Genomic DNA, 19092 nt, shown 5'->3' with positions numbered 1-19092 from the left:
CGATGTAGAGATACTACAGGTACAGGTACAGGACACTAGATGTAGAGATACTACAGGTACAGGACACTAGATGTAGAGATACTATTAGTACAGTACACTAGATGTAGAGATACTATTAGTACAGTACACTAGATGTAGAGATACTATTAGTACAGTACACTAGATGTAGAGATACTACAGGTACAGGTACAGTACACTAGATGTAGAGATACTATTAGTACAGTACACTAGATGTAGAGACACTACAGGTACAGGTACAGGACACTAGATGTTGAGATACTACAGGTACAGGTACAGGACACTAGATGTGGAGATACTACAGGTACAGGTACAGGACACTAGATGTAGAGATACTACAGGTACAGGACACTAGATGTAGAGAAACTACAGGTACAGGACACTAGATGTAGAGATGCTACAGGTACAGGACACTAGATTTAGAGATACTACAGGTACAGGACACTAGATGTAGAGATGGTACAGGTACAGGACACTAGATGTAGAGATACGACAGGTACAGGACACTAGATGTAGAGATACGACAGGTACAGAACACTAGATGTAGAGATGCTACAGGTACAGGACACTAGATGTAGATATACTACAGGTACAGGACACTAGATATAGAGATACTACAGGTACAGGTACAGGACACTCGATGTAGAGATACTACAGGTACAGGACACTAGATGTAGAGATACTACAGGTACAGGACACTAGATGTAGAGATACTACAGGTACAGGACACTAGATGTAGAGATACTACAGGTACAGGTACAGGACACTAGATGTAGAGATGCTACAGGTACAGTACACTAGATGTAGAGATACTACAGGTACAGGTACAGGACACTAGATGTAGAGATGCTACAGGTACAGTACACTAGATGTAGAGATACTACAGGTACAGGTACAGTACACTAGATGTAGAGATACTACAGGTACAGGACACTAGATGTAGAGATACTACAGGTACAGGTACAGTACACTAGATGTAGAGATACTACAGGTACAGATACAGGACACTAGATGTAGAGATACTACAGGTACAGGACACTAGATGTAGAGATACTACAGGTACAGGTACAGAACACTAGATGTAGAGATACTACAGGTACAGGTACAGAACACTAGATGTAGAGATACTACAGGTACAGGTACAGGACACTAGATGTAGAGATACTACAGGTACAGGACACTCGATGTAGAGATACTACAGGTACAGGACACTAGATGTAGAGATACTACAGGTACAGGTACAGGACACTAGATGTAGAGATACTACAGGTACAGGACACTAGATGTAGAGATACTACAGGTACAGTACACTAGATGTAGAGATGCTACAGGTACAGGACACTAGATGTAGAGATACAAGCGCCATGGTAGAGCATGGCGCTTGTAACGCCAGGGTAGTGGGTTCGATCCCCGGGACCACCCATACGTAGAATGTATGCACACATGACTGTAAGTCGCTTTGGATAAAAGCGTCTGCTAAATGGCATATATTATTATTATATTATTATTATTATTATAGGTACAGGACACTAGATGTAGAGATACTACAGGTACAGGACACTAGATGTAGAGATACTACAGGTACAGGACACTAGATGTAGAGATACTACAGGTACAGGTACAGAACACTAGATGTAGAGATACTACAGGTACAGGACACTAGATGTAGAGATGCTACAGGTACAGGACACTAGATGTAGAGATGCTACAGCTACAGGACACTAGATGTAGAGATACTACAGGTACAGGACACTAGATGTAGAGATGCTACAGGTACAGGACACTAGATGTAGAGATGCTACAGGTACAGGACACTAGATGTAGAGATGCTACAGGTACAGGACACTAGATGTAGAGATTCTACAGGTACAGGACACTAGATGTAGAGATACTACAGGTACAGGTACAGGACACTAGATGTAGAGATGCTACAGGTACAGGACACTAGATGTAGAGATACTACAGGTACAGGACACTAGATGTAGAGATGGTACAGGTACAGGACACTAGATGTAGCGATACGACAGGTACAGGACACTAGATGTAGAGATACGACAGGTACAGGACACTAGATGTAGAGATGCTACAGGTACAGGACACTAGATGTAGAGATACTACAGGTACAGGTACAGGACACTAGATGTAGAGATGCTACAGGTACAGGACACTCGATGTAGAGATACTACAGGTACAGGTACAGGACACTAGATGTAGAGATACTACAGGTACAGGACACTAGATGTAGAGATACTATTAGTACAGTACACTAGATGTAGAGATACTATTAGTACAGTACACTAGATGTAGAGATACTACAGGTACAGGTACAGTACACTAGATGTAGAGATACTATTAGTACAGTACACTAGATGTAGAGACACTACAGGTACAGGTACAGGACACTAGATTTAGAGATACTACAGGTACAGGACACTAGATGTTGAGATACTACAGGTACAGGTACAGGACACTAGATGTGGAGATACTACAGGTACAGGTACAGGACACTAGATGTAGAGATACTACAGGTACAGGACACTAGATGTAGAGAAACTACAGGTACAGGACACTAGATGTAGAGATGCTACAGGTACAGGACACTAGATTTAGAGATACTACAGGTACAGGACACTAGATGTAGAGATGCTACAGGTACAGGACACTAGATGTAGAGATACTACAGGTACAGTACACTAGATGTAGAGATGCTACAGGTACAGGACACTAGATGTAGAGATGCTACAGGTACAGGTACAGGACACTAGATGTAGAGATGCTACAGGTACAGGACACTAGATGTAGAGATACTACAGGTACAGGTACAGGGCACTAGATGTAGAGATACTACAGGTACAGGACTCTAGATGTAGAGATACTACAGGTACAGGACACTAGATGTAGAGATACTACAGGTACAGGACACTAGATGTAGAGATGCTACAGGTACAGGACACTAGATGTAGAGATGCTACAGGTACAGTACACTAGATGTAGAGATACTACAGGTACAGGTACAGTACACTAGATGTAGAGATGCTACAGGTACAGGACACTAGATGTAGAGATGCTACAGGTACAGTACACTAGATGTAGAGATACTACAGGTACAGGTACAGTACACTAGATGTAGAGATGCTACAGGTACAGGTACAGGACACTAGATGTAGAGATACTACAGGTACAGGACACTAGATGTAGAGATACTACAGGTACAGGTACAGGACACTAGATGTAGAGATACTACAGGTACAGGACACTAGATGTAGAGATGCTACAGGTACAGTACACTAGATGTAGAGATACTACAGGTACAGGTACAGGACACTAGATGTAGAGATACTACAGGTACAGGTACAGGACACTAGATGTAGAGATACTACAGGTACAGGTACAGTACACTAGATGTAGAGATACTACAGGTACAGGTACAGGACACTAGATGTAGAGATACTACAGGTACAGGACACTAGATGTAGAGATACTACAGGTACAGGTACAGGACACTAGATGTAGAGATACTACAGGTACAGGTACAGAACACCAGATGTAGAGATACTACAGGTACAGGTACAGAACACCAGATGTAGAGATACTACAGGTACAGGTACAGGACACTAGATGTAGAGATACTACAGGTACAGGACACTAGATGTAGAGATACTACAGGTACAGGACACTAGATGTAGAGATGCTACAGGTACAGGACACTAGATGTAGAGATACTACAGGTACAGGTACAGGACACTAGATGTAGAGATGCTACAGGTACAGGACACTAGATGTAGATATACTACAGGTACAGGACACTAGATATAGAGATACTACAGGTACAGGTACAGGACACTCGATGTAGAGATGCTACAGGTACAGGACACTAGATGTAGATATACTACAGGTACAGGACACTAGATATAGAGATACTACAGGTACAGGTACAGGACACTAGATGTAGAGATACTACAGGTACAGGACACTAGATGTAGAGATACTACAGGTACAGGACACTAGATGTAGAGATACTACAGGTACAGGACACTAGATGTAGAGATACTACAGGTACAGGTACAGGACACTAGATGTAGAGATGCTACAGGTACAGTACACTAGATGTAGAGATACTACAGGTACAGGTACAGGACACTAGATGTAGAGATGCTACAGGTACAGTACCCTAGATGTAGAGATACTACAGGTACAGGTACAGTACACTAGATGTAGAGATACTACAGGTACAGGACACTAGATGTAGAGATACTACAGGTACAGGACACTAGATGTAGAGATACTACAGGTACAGATACAGGACACTAGATGTAGAGATACTACAGGTACAGGACACTAGATGTAGAGATACTACAGGTACAGGTACAGAACACTAGATGTAGAGATGGTACAGGTACAGAACACTAGATGTAGAGATACTACAGGTACAGGTACAGGACACTAGATGTAGAGATACTACAGGTACAGGACACTAGATGTAGAGATACTACAGGTACAGTACACTAGATGTAGAGATGCTACAGGTACAGGACACTAGATGTAGAGATACAAGCGCCATGGTAGAGCATGGCGCTTGTAACGCCAGGTAGTGGGTTCGATCCCGGGACCACCCATACGTAGAATGTATGCACACATGACTGTAAGTCGCTTTGGATAAAAGCGTCTGCTAAATGGCATATATTATTATTATATTATTATTATTATTATAGGTACAGGACACTAGATGTAGAGATACTACAGGTACAGGACACTAGATGTAGAGATACTACAGGTACAGGACACTAGATGTAGAGATACTACAGGTACAGGTACAGAACACTAGATGTAGAGATACTACAGGTACAGGACACTAGATGTAGAGATGCTACAGGTACAGGACACTAGATGTAGAGATGCTACAGCTACAGGACACTAGATGTAGAGATACTACAGGTACAGGACACTAGATGTAGAGATGCTACAGGTACAGGACACTAGATGTAGAGATGCTACAGGTACAGGACACTAGATGTAGAGATGCTACAGGTACAGGACACTAGATGTAGAGATTCTACAGGTACAGGACACTAGATGTAGAGATACTACAGGTACAGGTACAGGACACTAGATGTAGAGATGCTACAGGTACAGGACACTAGATGTAGAGATACTACAGGTACAGGACACTAGATGTAGAGATGGTACAGGTACAGGACACTAGATGTAGAGATACGACAGGTACAGGACACTAGATGTAGAGATACGACAGGTACAGGACACTAGATGTAGAGATGCTACAGGTACAGGACACTAGATGTAGAGATACTACAGGTACAGGTACAGGACACTAGATGTAGAGATGCTACAGGTACAGGACACTCGATGTAGAGATACTACAGGTACAGGTACAGGACACTAGATGTAGAGATACTACAGGTACAGGACACTAGATGTAGAGATACTATTAGTACAGTACACTAGATGTAGAGATACTATTAGTACAGTACACTAGATGTAGAGATACTATTAGTACAGTACACTAGATGTAGAGATACTACAGGTACAGGTACAGTACACTAGATGTAGAGATACTATTAGGTACAGTACACTAGATGTAGAGACACTACAGGTACAGGTACAGGACACTAGATGTTGAGATACTACAGGTACAGGTACAGGACACTAGATGTGGAGATACTACAGGTACAGGTACAGGACACTAGATGTAGAGATACTACAGGTACAGGACACTAGATGTAGAGAAACTACAGGTACAGGACACTAGATGTAGAGATGCTACAGGTACAGGACACTAGATGTAGAGATACTACAGGTACAGGACACTAGATGTAGAGATGCTACAGGTACAGGACACTAGATGTAGAGATACTACAGGTACAGTACACTAGATGTAGAGATGCTACAGGTACAGGACACTAGATGTAGAGATGCTACAGGTACAGGTACAGGACACTAGATGTAGAGATGCTACAGGTACAGGACACTAGATGTAGAGATACTACAGGTACAGGTACAGGGCACTAGATGTAGAGATACTACAGGTACAGGACTCTAGATGTAGAGATACTACAGGTACAGGACACTAGATGTAGAGATACTACAGGTACAGGACACTAGATGTAGAGATGCTACAGGTACAGGACACTAGATGTAGAGATGCTACAGGTACAGTACACTAGATGTAGAGATACTACAGGTACAGGTACAGGACACTAGATGTAGAGATGCTACAGGTACAGGTACAGGACACTAGATGTAGAGATACTACAGGTACAGGACACTAGATGTAGAGATACTACAGGTACAGGTACAGGACACTAGATGTAGAGATACTACAGGTACAGGACACTAGATGTAGAGATACTACAGGTACAGGTACAGGTACAGGACACTAGATGTAGAGATGCTACAGGTACAGGTACAGGACACTAGATGTAGAGATGGTACAGGTACAGGACACTAGATGTAGAGATACTACAGGTACAGGTACAGGACACTAGATGTAGATATACTACAGGTACAGGTACAGGACACTAGATGTAGAGATACTACAGGTACAGGACACTAGATGTAGAGATACTACAGGTACAGGACGCTAGATGTAGAGATACGTTCTGTCTCCCCTCATCCTCTCTCTGTTGTCCAGGTTTCTGTCTCCCCTCATCCTCTCTGTTGTCCAGGTTTCTGTCTCCCCTCATCCTCTCTGTTGTCTAGGTTTCTGTCTCCCTCATCCTCTCTGTTGTCCAGGTTTCTGTCTCCCTCATCCTCTGTTGTCCAGGTTTCTGTCTCCCCTCATCCTCTCTGTTGTCCAGGTTTCTGTCTCCCTCATCCTCTGTTGTCCAGGTTTCTGTCTCCCCTCATCCTCTCTGTTGTCCAGGTTTCTGTCTCCCCTCATCCTCTCTGTTGTCCAGGTTTCTGTCTCACATCATCCTCTCTGTTGTCCAGGTTTCTGTCTCACCTCATCCTCTCTGTGTTGTCCAGGTTTCTGTTCCCTGACCTCCCTGACGAGGAGGTGTTATTCACCCTGACCCCAAAGGATCCTCAGAAACAGACCAGCAAGGGTGAGTCTACACGTTATACTTTTTACACATTATACGGCCTCTACAGTCCCAGTCATGGTACTGCAATCGCAATATGATAGACGTTATATTACTGTATATAGTGCATGGCTTTGTTAGTGTTTATTGTCACACAGTTTAATAATATTTTTGGACCATCAAAGTTCCATCAAACACCATGTTGGGCGTGACTGGCTAGAATAGGGAGTCTGTCTTGGTCAGATCAGTCTGCCTTGGGTCTTGGTCAGATGAGTCTGCCTTGGTCAGATGAGTCTGCCTTGGTCAGATGAGTCTGCCTTGGTCAGATGAGTCTGCCTTGGTCAGATCAGTCTGCCTTGGTCAGATCAGTCTGCCTTGGTCAAGATCATTCTGCCTTGGTCAGATCATTCTGCCTTGGTCAGATCAGTCTGCCTTGGTCATATGAGTCTGCCTTGGTCAGATGAGTCTGCCTTGGTCAGATGAGTCTGCCTTGGTCAGATCAGTCTGCCTTGGTCAGATCAGTCTACCTTGGTCAGTCTGCCTTGGTCAGATCAGTCTGCCTTGGTCAGATCAGTCTGCCGTGGTCAGATCAGTCTGCCTTGGTCAGATCAGTCTGCATTGGTCAGATGAGTCTGCCTTGGTCATATCAGTCTGCCTTGGTCAGTCTGCCTTGGTCAGATCAGTCTGCCTTGGTCAGATCAGTCTGCCTTGGTCAGATGAGTCTGCCTTGGTCAGATGAGTCTGCCTTGGTCAGATGAGTCTGCCTTGGTCAGATGAGTCTGCCTTGGTCAGACAGTCTGCCTTGGTCAGATGAGTCTGCCTTGGTCAGATGAGTCTGCCTTGGTCAGATGAGTCTGCCTTGGTCAGATGAGTCTGCCTTGGTCAGATGAGTCTGCCTTGGTCAGATGAGTCTGCCTTGGTCAGTCTGCCTTGGTCAGATGAGTCTGCCTTGGTCAGATCAGCTTCCTGTATTCAGTCTTTTTACTTCTGTATATTAATATGTTAATAATAATAATATAATTAGTCCCCTTCCTCTGTGTGAATCCCTCCTTTCCACCGTCTGTCTGCCTGTCTGTCTGTCTCTGCCTGTCTGTCTGCCTGTCTGTCTGTCTCTGCCTGTCTGTCTGTCTGTCTCTGCCTGTCTGTCTGTCTGCCTGCCTGTCTGCGTGTCTGTCTGCGTGTCTGTCTGCGTGTCTGTCTGTCTGTCTGTCTGCCTGTCTGTCTGCGTGTCTGTCTGCGTGTCTGTCTGCGTGTCTGTCTGTCTGTCTGCCTGCCTGTCTGTCTGCGTGTCTGTCTGTGTGTGTCTGTCTGTCTGCGTCTCTGTCTGTCTGTCTCTGTCTGCGTGTCTGTCTGCGTGTCTGTCTGCGTTTCTGTCTGCGTGTCTGTCTGCGTGTCTCTGTCTGTCTGTCTGCCTGTCTGTCTGCGTGTCTGTCTGCGTGTCTGTCTGTCTGTCTGCCTGCCTGTCTGTCTGCGTGTCTGTCTGTGTGTGTCTGTCTGTCTGCGTCTCTGTCTGTCTGTCTCTGTCTGCGTGTCTGTCTGCGTGTCTGTCTGCGTTTCTGTCTGCGTGTCTGTCTGCGTGTCTCTGTCTGTCTGTCTGCGTGTCTGTCTGCGTGTCTGTCTGTCTGCGTGTCTCTGTCCGTCTGTCTCTGCCTGTCTGTCTGCCTGCGTGTCTGTCTGCGTGTCTGTCTGCGTGTCTCTGTCTGCCTGTCTGTCTGCGTGTCTCTCTCTGTCTGTCTGTCTGTCTGTCTGTCTGTCTGTCTGTCTGTCTGTCTGTCTGTCTGTCTGTCTGTCTGTCTGTCTGTCTGTCTGTCTGTCTGTCTGTCTGTCTGCGTTGTGTATCACTCCCTCCTGTCCTTTATGGTAGCTTGGTGGTGAGTAGCTCCACTCTCCTACTACCAGTCCTGCTGCCCAGGCTGTACCCTCCTCTGTTCACCCTGTATGCCCTGGACAAGGAGAGAGAGGAGGAGGTGTACTGGGACTGTGTCCTGAGGCTCAACAAACAGCCTGACCTGGGCCTGTTGGCCTTCCTGGGGGTCCAACAGTAAGTTAAATACGGAGGCACACACACTAGGCTTGGGCGGTATACTGTATATATCGGGGTTTTGGAAACGGGATGTTTTTTCAATATCGTTGAAACTATTTATCTGAAGTTTTTCAATACATTTTAATATTTGTATCTGCTTTTTAAGTTAATTCCTGGAGTCAACTTGTGCAATACATGATTTATTTTCATTTTTTATTTCACCTTTATTTATCCAGGTAGGCCAGTTGAGAACACCTTTATTTAACCAGGTAGGCCAGTTGAGAACACCTTTATTTAACCAGGTAGGCCAGTTGAGAACACCTTTATTTAACCAGGTAGGCCAGTTGAGAACACCTTTATTTAACCAGGTAGGCCAGTTGAGAACACCTTTATTTAACCAGGTAGGCCAGTTGAGAACACCTTTATTTAACCAGGTAGGCAAGTTGAGAACACCTTTATTTAACCAGGTAGGCAAGTTGAGAACACCTTTATTTAACCAGGTAGGCCAGTTGAGAACACCTTTATTTAACCAGGTAGGCCAGTTGAGAACACCTTTATTTAACCAGGTAGGCCAGTTGAGAACACCTTTATTTAACCAGGTAGGCCAGTTGAGAACACCTTTATTTAACCAGGTAGGGCAGTTGAGGACACCTTTATTTAACCAGGTAGGCAAGTTGAGAACACCTTTATTTAACCAGGTAGGCCAGTTGAGAACACCTTTATTTAACCAGGTAGGCCAGTTGAGAACACCTTTATTTAACCAGGTAGGCCAGTTGAGAACACCTTTATTTAACCAGGTAGGCCAGTTGAGAACACCTTTATTTAACCAGGTAGGCCAGTTGAGAACACCTTTATTTAACCAGGTAGGCCAGTTGAGAACAAGTTCTCATTTACAACTGCGACCTGGCCAAGATAAAGCAAAGCAGTTCGACACAAACAACAACACAGAGTTACACGTGGAATAAACAAACATACAGTCAATAATACAGTAGAAAAAGTCTATATACAGTGAGTGTAAATGAGGTATGATAAGCGAAGGCAATAAATAGACCATGGTGGTGAAGGAGGTAAAGCAGAGCACGTTCTTCATGTCACCTTTCACATTATTTCACATTATGAAGTTTACCGTAGTTCACCAGAACAGTTTACATTTACACATTATGAAGTTTACCGTAGTTCACCAGAACAGTTTACATTTACACATTATGAAGTTTACCGTAGTTCACCAGAACAGTTTACATTTACACATTATGAAGTTTACCGTAGTTCACAGAACAGTTTACATTTACACATTATGAAGTTTACCGTAGTTCACCAGAACAGTTTACATTTACACATTATGAGGGTTGTATGCTGCTGGCTATAAATACTACTAATAAGTACAATTAAGAATACATTCTAATATAAATCAATGTGAATAACATAATGTTGTAATTTCCACCATAGTGGTTAGAAACTTTTTCCATTTAACTTCTTGATGCACCATCCCGTTAGCGGGATCATTTTCGTCAGCATCCGCTGAGCGCCAAATTAAATTACTAAAAATATTAGATTTTCATGAAATCACAAGTGCAATATACCAAAACACAACTTAGCTTGTTGTTAATCCACCTGGTGTGTCAGATTTCAATAAAGCTTTTCGGCGAAAGCATAACAAGCGTTTATGTAAGGACATCTCTCTCAGTAGACAAAATATTACAAACAGCTAGCAGCCAAGTAGATTGGTAACGAAAGTCAGAAAAGCAATAAATTAAATCGCTTACCTTTGATGATCTTCGGATGTTTGCACTCACGAGACTCCCAGTTACACAATAAATGTTCCTTTTGTTCCATAAAGATTATTTTTTATATTCAAAATACCTCCATTTGGTTGGCGCGTTATGTTCAGAAATCCACAGGCTCGAGCGGTCACGACATCGCAGACGAAAATTCCAAATAGTATCCGTAAAGTTCGTAAAAAACATGTCAAATGTTTTTTATAATCAATCCTCAGGTTGTTTTTACAACATATAATCTATCAACTGGGACTGTAGCTGCTTCAATAGGAGAGAGAAAATGTCTGCTCCAAGCTGTTGCGCATGGAAAATGCTGCTGGCACCCAGCCATCCACTTACGCAATGTGATCTTTCTTGCTCATTTTTCAAAATAAAAGACTGAAACTATGTCTAAAGACTGTTCACACCATGGGGAAGCCATAGGGAAAGGAATCTGGTTGATATCCCTTTAAATGGAGCGAAGGCAGGCAATGGAACAGAGAGGTTTCAGGAAAAACAGCACTTCCGGGTTGGATTTTCCTCAGGTTGTCCCCTGCACTATTCTGTTATACTCACAGACAATATTTTGACAGTTTTGGAAACTTTAGTGTTTTCTATCCTAATCTGACAATTGTATGCATATTCTAGATTCTGGGCCTGAGAAATAGGCAGTTTAATTTGGGTACAATTTTCACAGATTCATGTCGACCCTCTGTGATTATTAACGTCGACCCTCTGGGATTATTAACGTCGACCCTCTGTGATTATTAATGCTGACCCTCTGTAATTATTAATGTTGACCCTCTGGGATTATCTGAACCCTCTGTGATTATTCATGTCGACCCTCTGTGATTATTAATGTTGACCCTCTGTGATTATCTGAACCCTCTGTGATTATTCATGTCGACCCTCTGTGATTATTAATGTTGACCCTCTGTGATTGTCTGAACCCTCGGTGATTATTAATGCTGACCCTCTGTAATTATTAATGTTGACCCTCTGTGATTATCTGAACCCTCTGTGATTATTCATGTCGACCCTCTGTGATTATTAATGTTGACCCTCTGTGATTATCTGAACCCTCTGTGATTATTCATGTCGACCCTCTGTGATTATTAATGTTGACCCTCTGTGATTATCTGAACCCTCGGTGATTATTAATGTCGACCCTCTGTGATTATCTGAACCCTCTGTGATTATTAATGTCGACCCTCTGTGATTGTCTGAACCCTCTGTGATTATCTGAACCCTCTGTGATTATTCATGTCGACCCTCTGTGATTATTAATGTTGACCCTCTGTGATTATCTGAACCCTCGGTGATTATTAATGTCGACCCTCTGTGATTATTAATGTTGACCCTCTGTGATTGTCTGAACCCTCTGTGATTATTAATGTTGACCCTCTGTGATTGTCTGAACCCTCTGTGATTATTCATGTCGACCCTCTGTGATTGTCTGAACCCTCTGTGATTATTAATGTTGACCCTCTGTGATTATCTGAACCCTCGGTGATTATTAATGTCGACCCTCTGTGATTATTAATGTTGACCCTCTGTGATTATCTGAACCCTCTGTGATTATCTGAACCCTCTGTGATTATTCATGTCGACCCTCTGTGATTATTAATGTTGACCCTCTGTGATTATCTGAACCCTCTGTGATTATTAATGTCGACCCTCTGTGATTGTCTGAACCCTCTGTGATTATCTGAACCCTCTGTGATTATTCATGTTGACCCTCTGTGATTATCTGAACCCTCTGTGATTATTAATGTCGACCTTCTGTGATTACCTCTCAGGAAGTTCTGGCCGGTCTCAGTCTCCGTGTTGGGAGAGAAGCAGCAGGTGGGCTCTAGATCTCTACTCTCTTCTTCTTATGTGACAGGTCTTTCCTGCTTCTCTCCAGTCTTTTGAACCATCTCTTAGAATCCATCTTGCTTTTACCCACGTATGTAACTCTTTCTGTACTATGTAGCCTTTGTCCTCATGCAGTTGATCCTCTTCAGCTCTTCTAGGAAATCTGTGATCTTTGATTCTCCTGAGGTAGCTTTGATCTCCTGAGGTAGCTTTGATCTCCCGAGGTAGCTTGGATCACCCGAGGTAGCTTGGATCACCCGAGGTATCTTGGATCACCCGAGGTAGCTTGGATCACCCGAGGTATCTTGGATCACCCGAGGTAGCTTGGATCACCCGAGGTAGCTTGGATCACCCGAGGTAGCTTGGATCACCCGGGGCAGCTTGGATCACCCGAGGTAGCTTGAGCCCCCCGGGGCAGCTTGATTTCACAAGATTAATATCAAATAAACCTTGTTACGGTATTACTACAGGGGATGTTATAGTACCCTATTTTCCCCCAGAGACTTTTCCCCCTCTTGATATTTCCTGTCCTAAACCCTTTTCCATCAATGTCGTCCACTTGATAAATATCTGTAACTCAAACCTCTGATATATTTCTGCGATTAGGTCCTTCCCAGCACCAAAAATGCTTGCTTTGCTTCTGCAGTGAAGACTTTACACCAGATCAGGTAAGGGATGCTCCAGTGTCATGTATATATTACAGTGTCTTTTACACTACTGCTACTCTCTGTTCATCATTTATGCATAGTCACTTTAACCATATCTACATGTACCTACTACCTCAATCAGCCTGACTAAACGGTGTCTGCATATAACACAATAACTAAATAAACATATTTAATTAAATCAATCCCATTCAACTACAGAGATCCTGAATCAATAATGTAAACTGCCTGAGTTGGCACATCTAACTACAGTGAACTCTGCAGATTATCCCATAAATTTGGGGCAAAAAAATACAAAAACGCAGATTTTTCCCAAATCTGTGGAGACTGGAAGGGATCTCTAGTGTTGTCCATTCTTGAGAACGAGTTTGGTAACTTATGATTCTTATCTTAGTTAATGATGTAACATCTATACATTCATGTACATACTACCTCAACTGGGCCGACCAACCAGTGCCCCTGCACAGTGGCTAACTGGGCTATCTGCATTGTGTCCCACCACCCACCAACCCCTCTTTTACACTACTGCTACTCTCTGTTCATCATATATGCCTAGTCACTTTAACCATATCTACATGTACATACTACCTCAATCAGCCTGACTAACCGGTGTCTGTATATTGCCTCGCTACTGCTATTTTCAAATGTCTTTGTACTGTTGTTTTATTTCTTTACTTACCCAGACACACACACACACACACACACACACACACTTTTTTGGTCCCCATTGGTTAGAGCCTTTAAGTAAGCATTTCACTGTAAGGTCTACTACACCTGTTGTATTCAGCATTTCACTGTAAGGTCTACTACACCTGTTGTATTCAGCATTTCACTGTAAGGTCTACTACACCTGTTGTATTCAGCATTTCACTGTAAGGTCTACTACACCTGTTGTATTCAGAATTTCACTGTGAGGTCTACTACACCTGTTGTATTCGGTGCACGTGACAATAAAACCTTGTTTGTGTGTTTGTTTGTTTACTTTGTTTACCTCTCGCAGCACCACCTTCACCCCGTCAGACAAGCTGCAGGTGATCCAGCGTACCTTTGAGGAGCTGAACCAGGAAGTACAAGCTCTGCTAGAGGGGAACTTCCTGTTGTCCATGGATGACCTCTTACCTCTGTTTCTCTACGTGGTGCTTAGAGCACGGTAAGGAGGCATTACTACCGTTACTACTGAGGACAAGAGGCATTGCTACCGTTACTACTGAGGACAGGAGGCATTACTACTGTTACTACTGAGGACAGGAGGCATTACTACTGAGGACAGGAGACATTACTACTGAGGACAGGAGGCATTACTACTGAGGCCAGGAGGCATTACTACTGTTACTACTGAGGACAGGAGGCATTACTACTGAGGACAGGAGACATTACTACTGTTACTACTGAGGACAGGAGGCATTACTACTGAGGACAGGAGGCATTACTACTGAGGACAGGAGGCATTACTACTGAGGACAGGAGGCATTACTACTGAGGACAGGAGGCAGTACTACTGAGGACAGGAGGCATTACTACTGAGGACAGGAGGCAGTACTACTGAGGACAGGAGGCATTACTACTGAGGACAGGAGGCATTACTACTGAGGACAGGAGGCATTACTACTGAGGACAGGAGGCAGTACTACTGAGGACAGGAGACATTACTACTGAGGACAGGAGGCAGTACTACTGAGGACAGGAGGCATTACTACTGAGGACAGGAGGCAGTACTACTGAGGACAGGAGGCATTACTACTGAGGACAGGAGGCATTACTACTGAGGACAGGAGGCAGTACTACTGAGGACAGGAGTCATTACTACTGAGGACAGGAGGCAGTACTACTGAGGACAGGAGGCAGGAGGCATACTACTGAGGACAGGAGGCATTACTACTGAGGACAGGAGGCAGTACTACTGAGGACAGGAGGCATTACTACTGAGGACAGGAGGCATTACTACTGAGGACAGGAGGCATTACTACTGAGGACAGGAGGCATTACTACTGAGGACAGGAGGCATTACTACTGAGGACAGGAGGCATTACTACTGAGGACAGGAGGCATTACTACTGAGGACAGGAGGCAGTACTACTGAGGACAGGAGGCAGTACTGCTGAGGACAGGAGGCATTACTGCTGAGGACAGGAGGCATTACTACTGAGGACAGGAGGCATTACTACTGAGGACAGGAGGCAGTACTACTGAGGACAGGAGGCATTACTCCTGTTGACAACAGGCTGCAGAGACAACATTTCTATGTTTTAAAACTAGTTTCCTACATTGCAGTCCCAGTCAAGTTGCAGATAGCTTTGTCCCTGTTTTAGGATGAGGAACCTGGCTGCTGAGGTGAGTTTGATAGAAGATCTAATGGACCCCTATCTGCAGCACGGAGAGCTGGGACTCATGTTCACCACACTCAAGGTAACACTCAGTACTTTTCCGCAGCTGAAGCAAGCAAACTATTTTTCTTCAAGAACGTATTCCTTTTCTAGTTTGGAAAGTGGATTTATTGATTTATTTCTGAATTTATTATGAGGGATCCATTGATTTGATTGATTTTCTCGACATGTCCTTGTCCAGGCTTGCTGTTTTCAGATCCAACAGGAGAAGACGACATAGGGAAGAGGAGGTGCCTTCTACAATGGAGGTCGACGGAGGGTCCCATTTTCCATCCCGTCGACTCCAGACAACCAGAGATGGATTATCCCCTGGCTAAAGACATGATTATTTATCGTTATTTATACAGGGTTAGTCCCATTGAGGCCGACGTCTCTTTTGAACCCTGCTTCACAAAAAGTCACGAAACAATACAAAGTACACAAAGGGAATTTGTGAAACAATTATAACAATCAAAGGGCGGCGCATGAGAAATACAATTAGAAAAATGTATACTAAATGTTGAAGAGATACAGGGAAAAGAGAGGTCTAGATTTCAGGTACTGCTGCCTTATGACAAAGGGAACTTTAATGCAACCATCCTGAGAAGATTGAAGAATCACAGCCTTTTTTGGTTTTATCCTGACTATCTTTAATCCTAACTATGTTTAATCCTGACTGCCTATGTTTAATCCTGACTATGTTTAATCCTGACTGACTATGTTTAATCCTGACTATGTTTAATCCTGACTGACTATGTTTAATCCTGACTATGTTTAATCCTGACTGACTATGTTTCATCCTGACTGACTATGTTTAATCCTGACTGACTAGCTTTAATCCTGACTGACTATGTTTAATCCTGACTGACTATGTTTAATCCTGACTGACTATCTTTAATCCTGACTATGTTTAATCCTGACTGACTAGCTTTAATCCTGACTGACTATGTTTAATCCTGACTGACTATCTTTAATCCTGACTGACTATGTTTAATCCTGACTGACTAGCTTTAATCCTGACTGACTAGCTTTAATCCTGACTGACTAGCTTTAATCCTGACTGACTATCTTTAATCCTGACTATCTTTAATCCTGACTGACTATCTTTAATCCTGACTGACTATGTTTAATCCTGACTATCTTTAATCCTGACTGACTATCTTTAATCCTGACTATCTTTAATCCTGACTGACTATCTTTAATCCTGACTGACTAGCTTTAATCCTGACTGACTATCTTTAATCCTGACTGACTATGTTTAATCCTGACTGACTATCTTTAATCCTGACTATGTTTAATCCTGACTGACTAGCTTTAATCCTGACTGACTATGTTTAATCCTGACTGACTATCTTTAATCCTGACTGACTATGTTTAATCCTGACTGACTAGCTTTAATCCTGACTGACTAGCTTTAATCCTGACTGACTAGCTTTAATCCTGACTGACTATCTTTAATCCTGACTATCTTTAATCCTGACTGACTATCTTTAATCCTGACTGACTATGTTTAATCCTGACTATCTTTAATCCTGACTGACTATCTTTAATCCTGACTATCTTTAATCCTGACTGACTATCTTTAATCCTGACTGACTAGCTTTAATCCTGACTGACTATCTTTAATCCTGACTGACTATGTTTAATCCTGACTATGTTTAATCCTGACTGACTATCTTTAATCCTGACTATGTTTAATCCTGACTATGTGTAATCCTGACTGACTATCTTTAATCCTGACTGACTATCTTTAATCCTGACTGACTATCTTTAATCCTGACTGACTATCTTTAATCCTGACTATGTTTAATCCTGACTATGTGTAATCCTGACTGACTATCTTTAATCCTGACTGACTATCTTTAATCCTGACTGACTATCTTTAATCCTGACTGACTATCTTTAATCCTGACTGACTATCTTTAATCCTGACTATCTTTAATCCTGATTGACTATCTTTAATCCTGACTGACTATCTTTAATCCTGACTGACTATGTTTAATCCTGGCTGACTATGTTTAATCCTGATTGACTAGCTTTAATCCTGACTGACTATCTTTAATCCTGACTGACTTTCTTTAATCCTGACTGACTATCTTTAATCCTGACTATCTATCTTTAATCCTGACTATCTATCTTTAATCCTGACTGACTATCTTTAATCCTGACTGACTAGCTTTAATCCTGACTGACTATCTTTAATCCTGACTGACTATCTTTAATCCTGACTGACTATCTTTAATCCTGACTATCTATCTTTAATCCTGACTATCTATCTTTAATCCTGACTGACTATCTTTAATCCTGACTATCTTTAATCCTGACTGACTATCTTTAATCCTGACTGACTAGCTTTAATCCTGACTGACTAGCTTTAATCCTGACTGACTAGTTTTAATCCTGACTGACTAGCTTTAATCCTGACTGACTAGCTTTAATCCTGACTGACTAGTTTTAATCCTGACTGACTAGCTTTAATCCTGACTGACTATCTTTAATCCTGACTGACTATCTTTAATCCTGATTGACTGTTTAATCCTGACTGACTGTTTAATCCTGACTCTTTAATCCTGACTGACTATCTTTAATCCTGACTGACTATGTTTAATCCTGACTGACTATCTTTAATCTTTAATCCTGACTATCTTTAATCCTGACTATCTTTAATCCTGACTGACTATCTTTAATCTTTAATCCTGACTATCTTTAATCCTGATTATCATTAATCCTGACTGTCTTTTATCCTGACTAGGGTTGCACTTTTTGAGGAATATTCAGAGGTGGAAACTTCACGTGGGAATTAACGGGAAAATATGGGAATTAATGAAAATATATGCAAATTTATATTAATACCATTTCAATGTAGATTATTTTTGCGTTGGATATATTTACCATATATGGAGACAGAAACAGAAACCTTTTACCTCATCATAAGTAGACATTTTTGCAAATGATTAAATTCTTCCAATAGAAAAAATATTTAAAAAATAAAGGGAACACTTAAAACCTCTTAGTGTCACCTGAGACGTCTGCGTCCCACCCAGCCATCAGGAAATGCAAATGCGCTACGCCAAATACTAATAGCACTCGTTAAAACTCAAACGTTCATTAAAACACACATGCAGGGTACTGAATTAAAGCTACACTCGTTGTGAATCCAGCCAACAAGTCAGATTTTTAAAATGCTTTTCGGCGAAAGCATGAGAAGCTATTATCTGATAGCATGTAACACCCCAAAAGACCCGCAGGGGACGTAAACAAAATAATTAGCATAGTCGGCGCTACACAAAACGTAGAAATAAAATATAAAACATTCATTACCTTTGACGAGCTTCTTTGTTGGCACTCCTATATGTCCCATAAACATCACAA

General features: G+C 42.4%; 1 protein-coding gene across 1 annotated transcript in view; it reads left to right on the top strand.

The window, feature by feature from the left end:
* Positions 1-18276, top strand: part of LOC123992703 (alsin-like) — a 142550-nt gene extending 124274 nt beyond the window's left edge. Inside the window, exons 29-35 of the mRNA XM_046294176.1 lie at positions 7003-7082; positions 8958-9099; positions 12635-12680; positions 13299-13360; positions 14358-14507; positions 15667-15763; positions 15923-18276. Of these exons, the coding sequence (XP_046150132.1) occupies positions 7003-7082; positions 8958-9099; positions 12635-12680; positions 13299-13360; positions 14358-14507; positions 15667-15763; positions 15923-15961 (616 nt within the window). The 3' untranslated portion in view covers positions 15962-18276. The remainder of the gene's footprint in view (positions 1-7002; positions 7083-8957; positions 9100-12634; positions 12681-13298; positions 13361-14357; positions 14508-15666; positions 15764-15922) is intronic.
* The last annotated feature ends 816 nt before the right edge of the window (positions 18277-19092 follow it).

Source organism: Oncorhynchus gorbuscha, linkage group LG01 (genome assembly GCF_021184085.1).
Source record: "Oncorhynchus gorbuscha isolate QuinsamMale2020 ecotype Even-year linkage group LG01, OgorEven_v1.0, whole genome shotgun sequence".
NCBI lineage: Eukaryota > Metazoa > Chordata > Actinopteri > Salmoniformes > Salmonidae > Oncorhynchus > Oncorhynchus gorbuscha.
The sequence above is the reverse complement of the archived record's forward strand: the minus strand, read 5'-3'. Positions and strand labels throughout refer to the sequence as shown.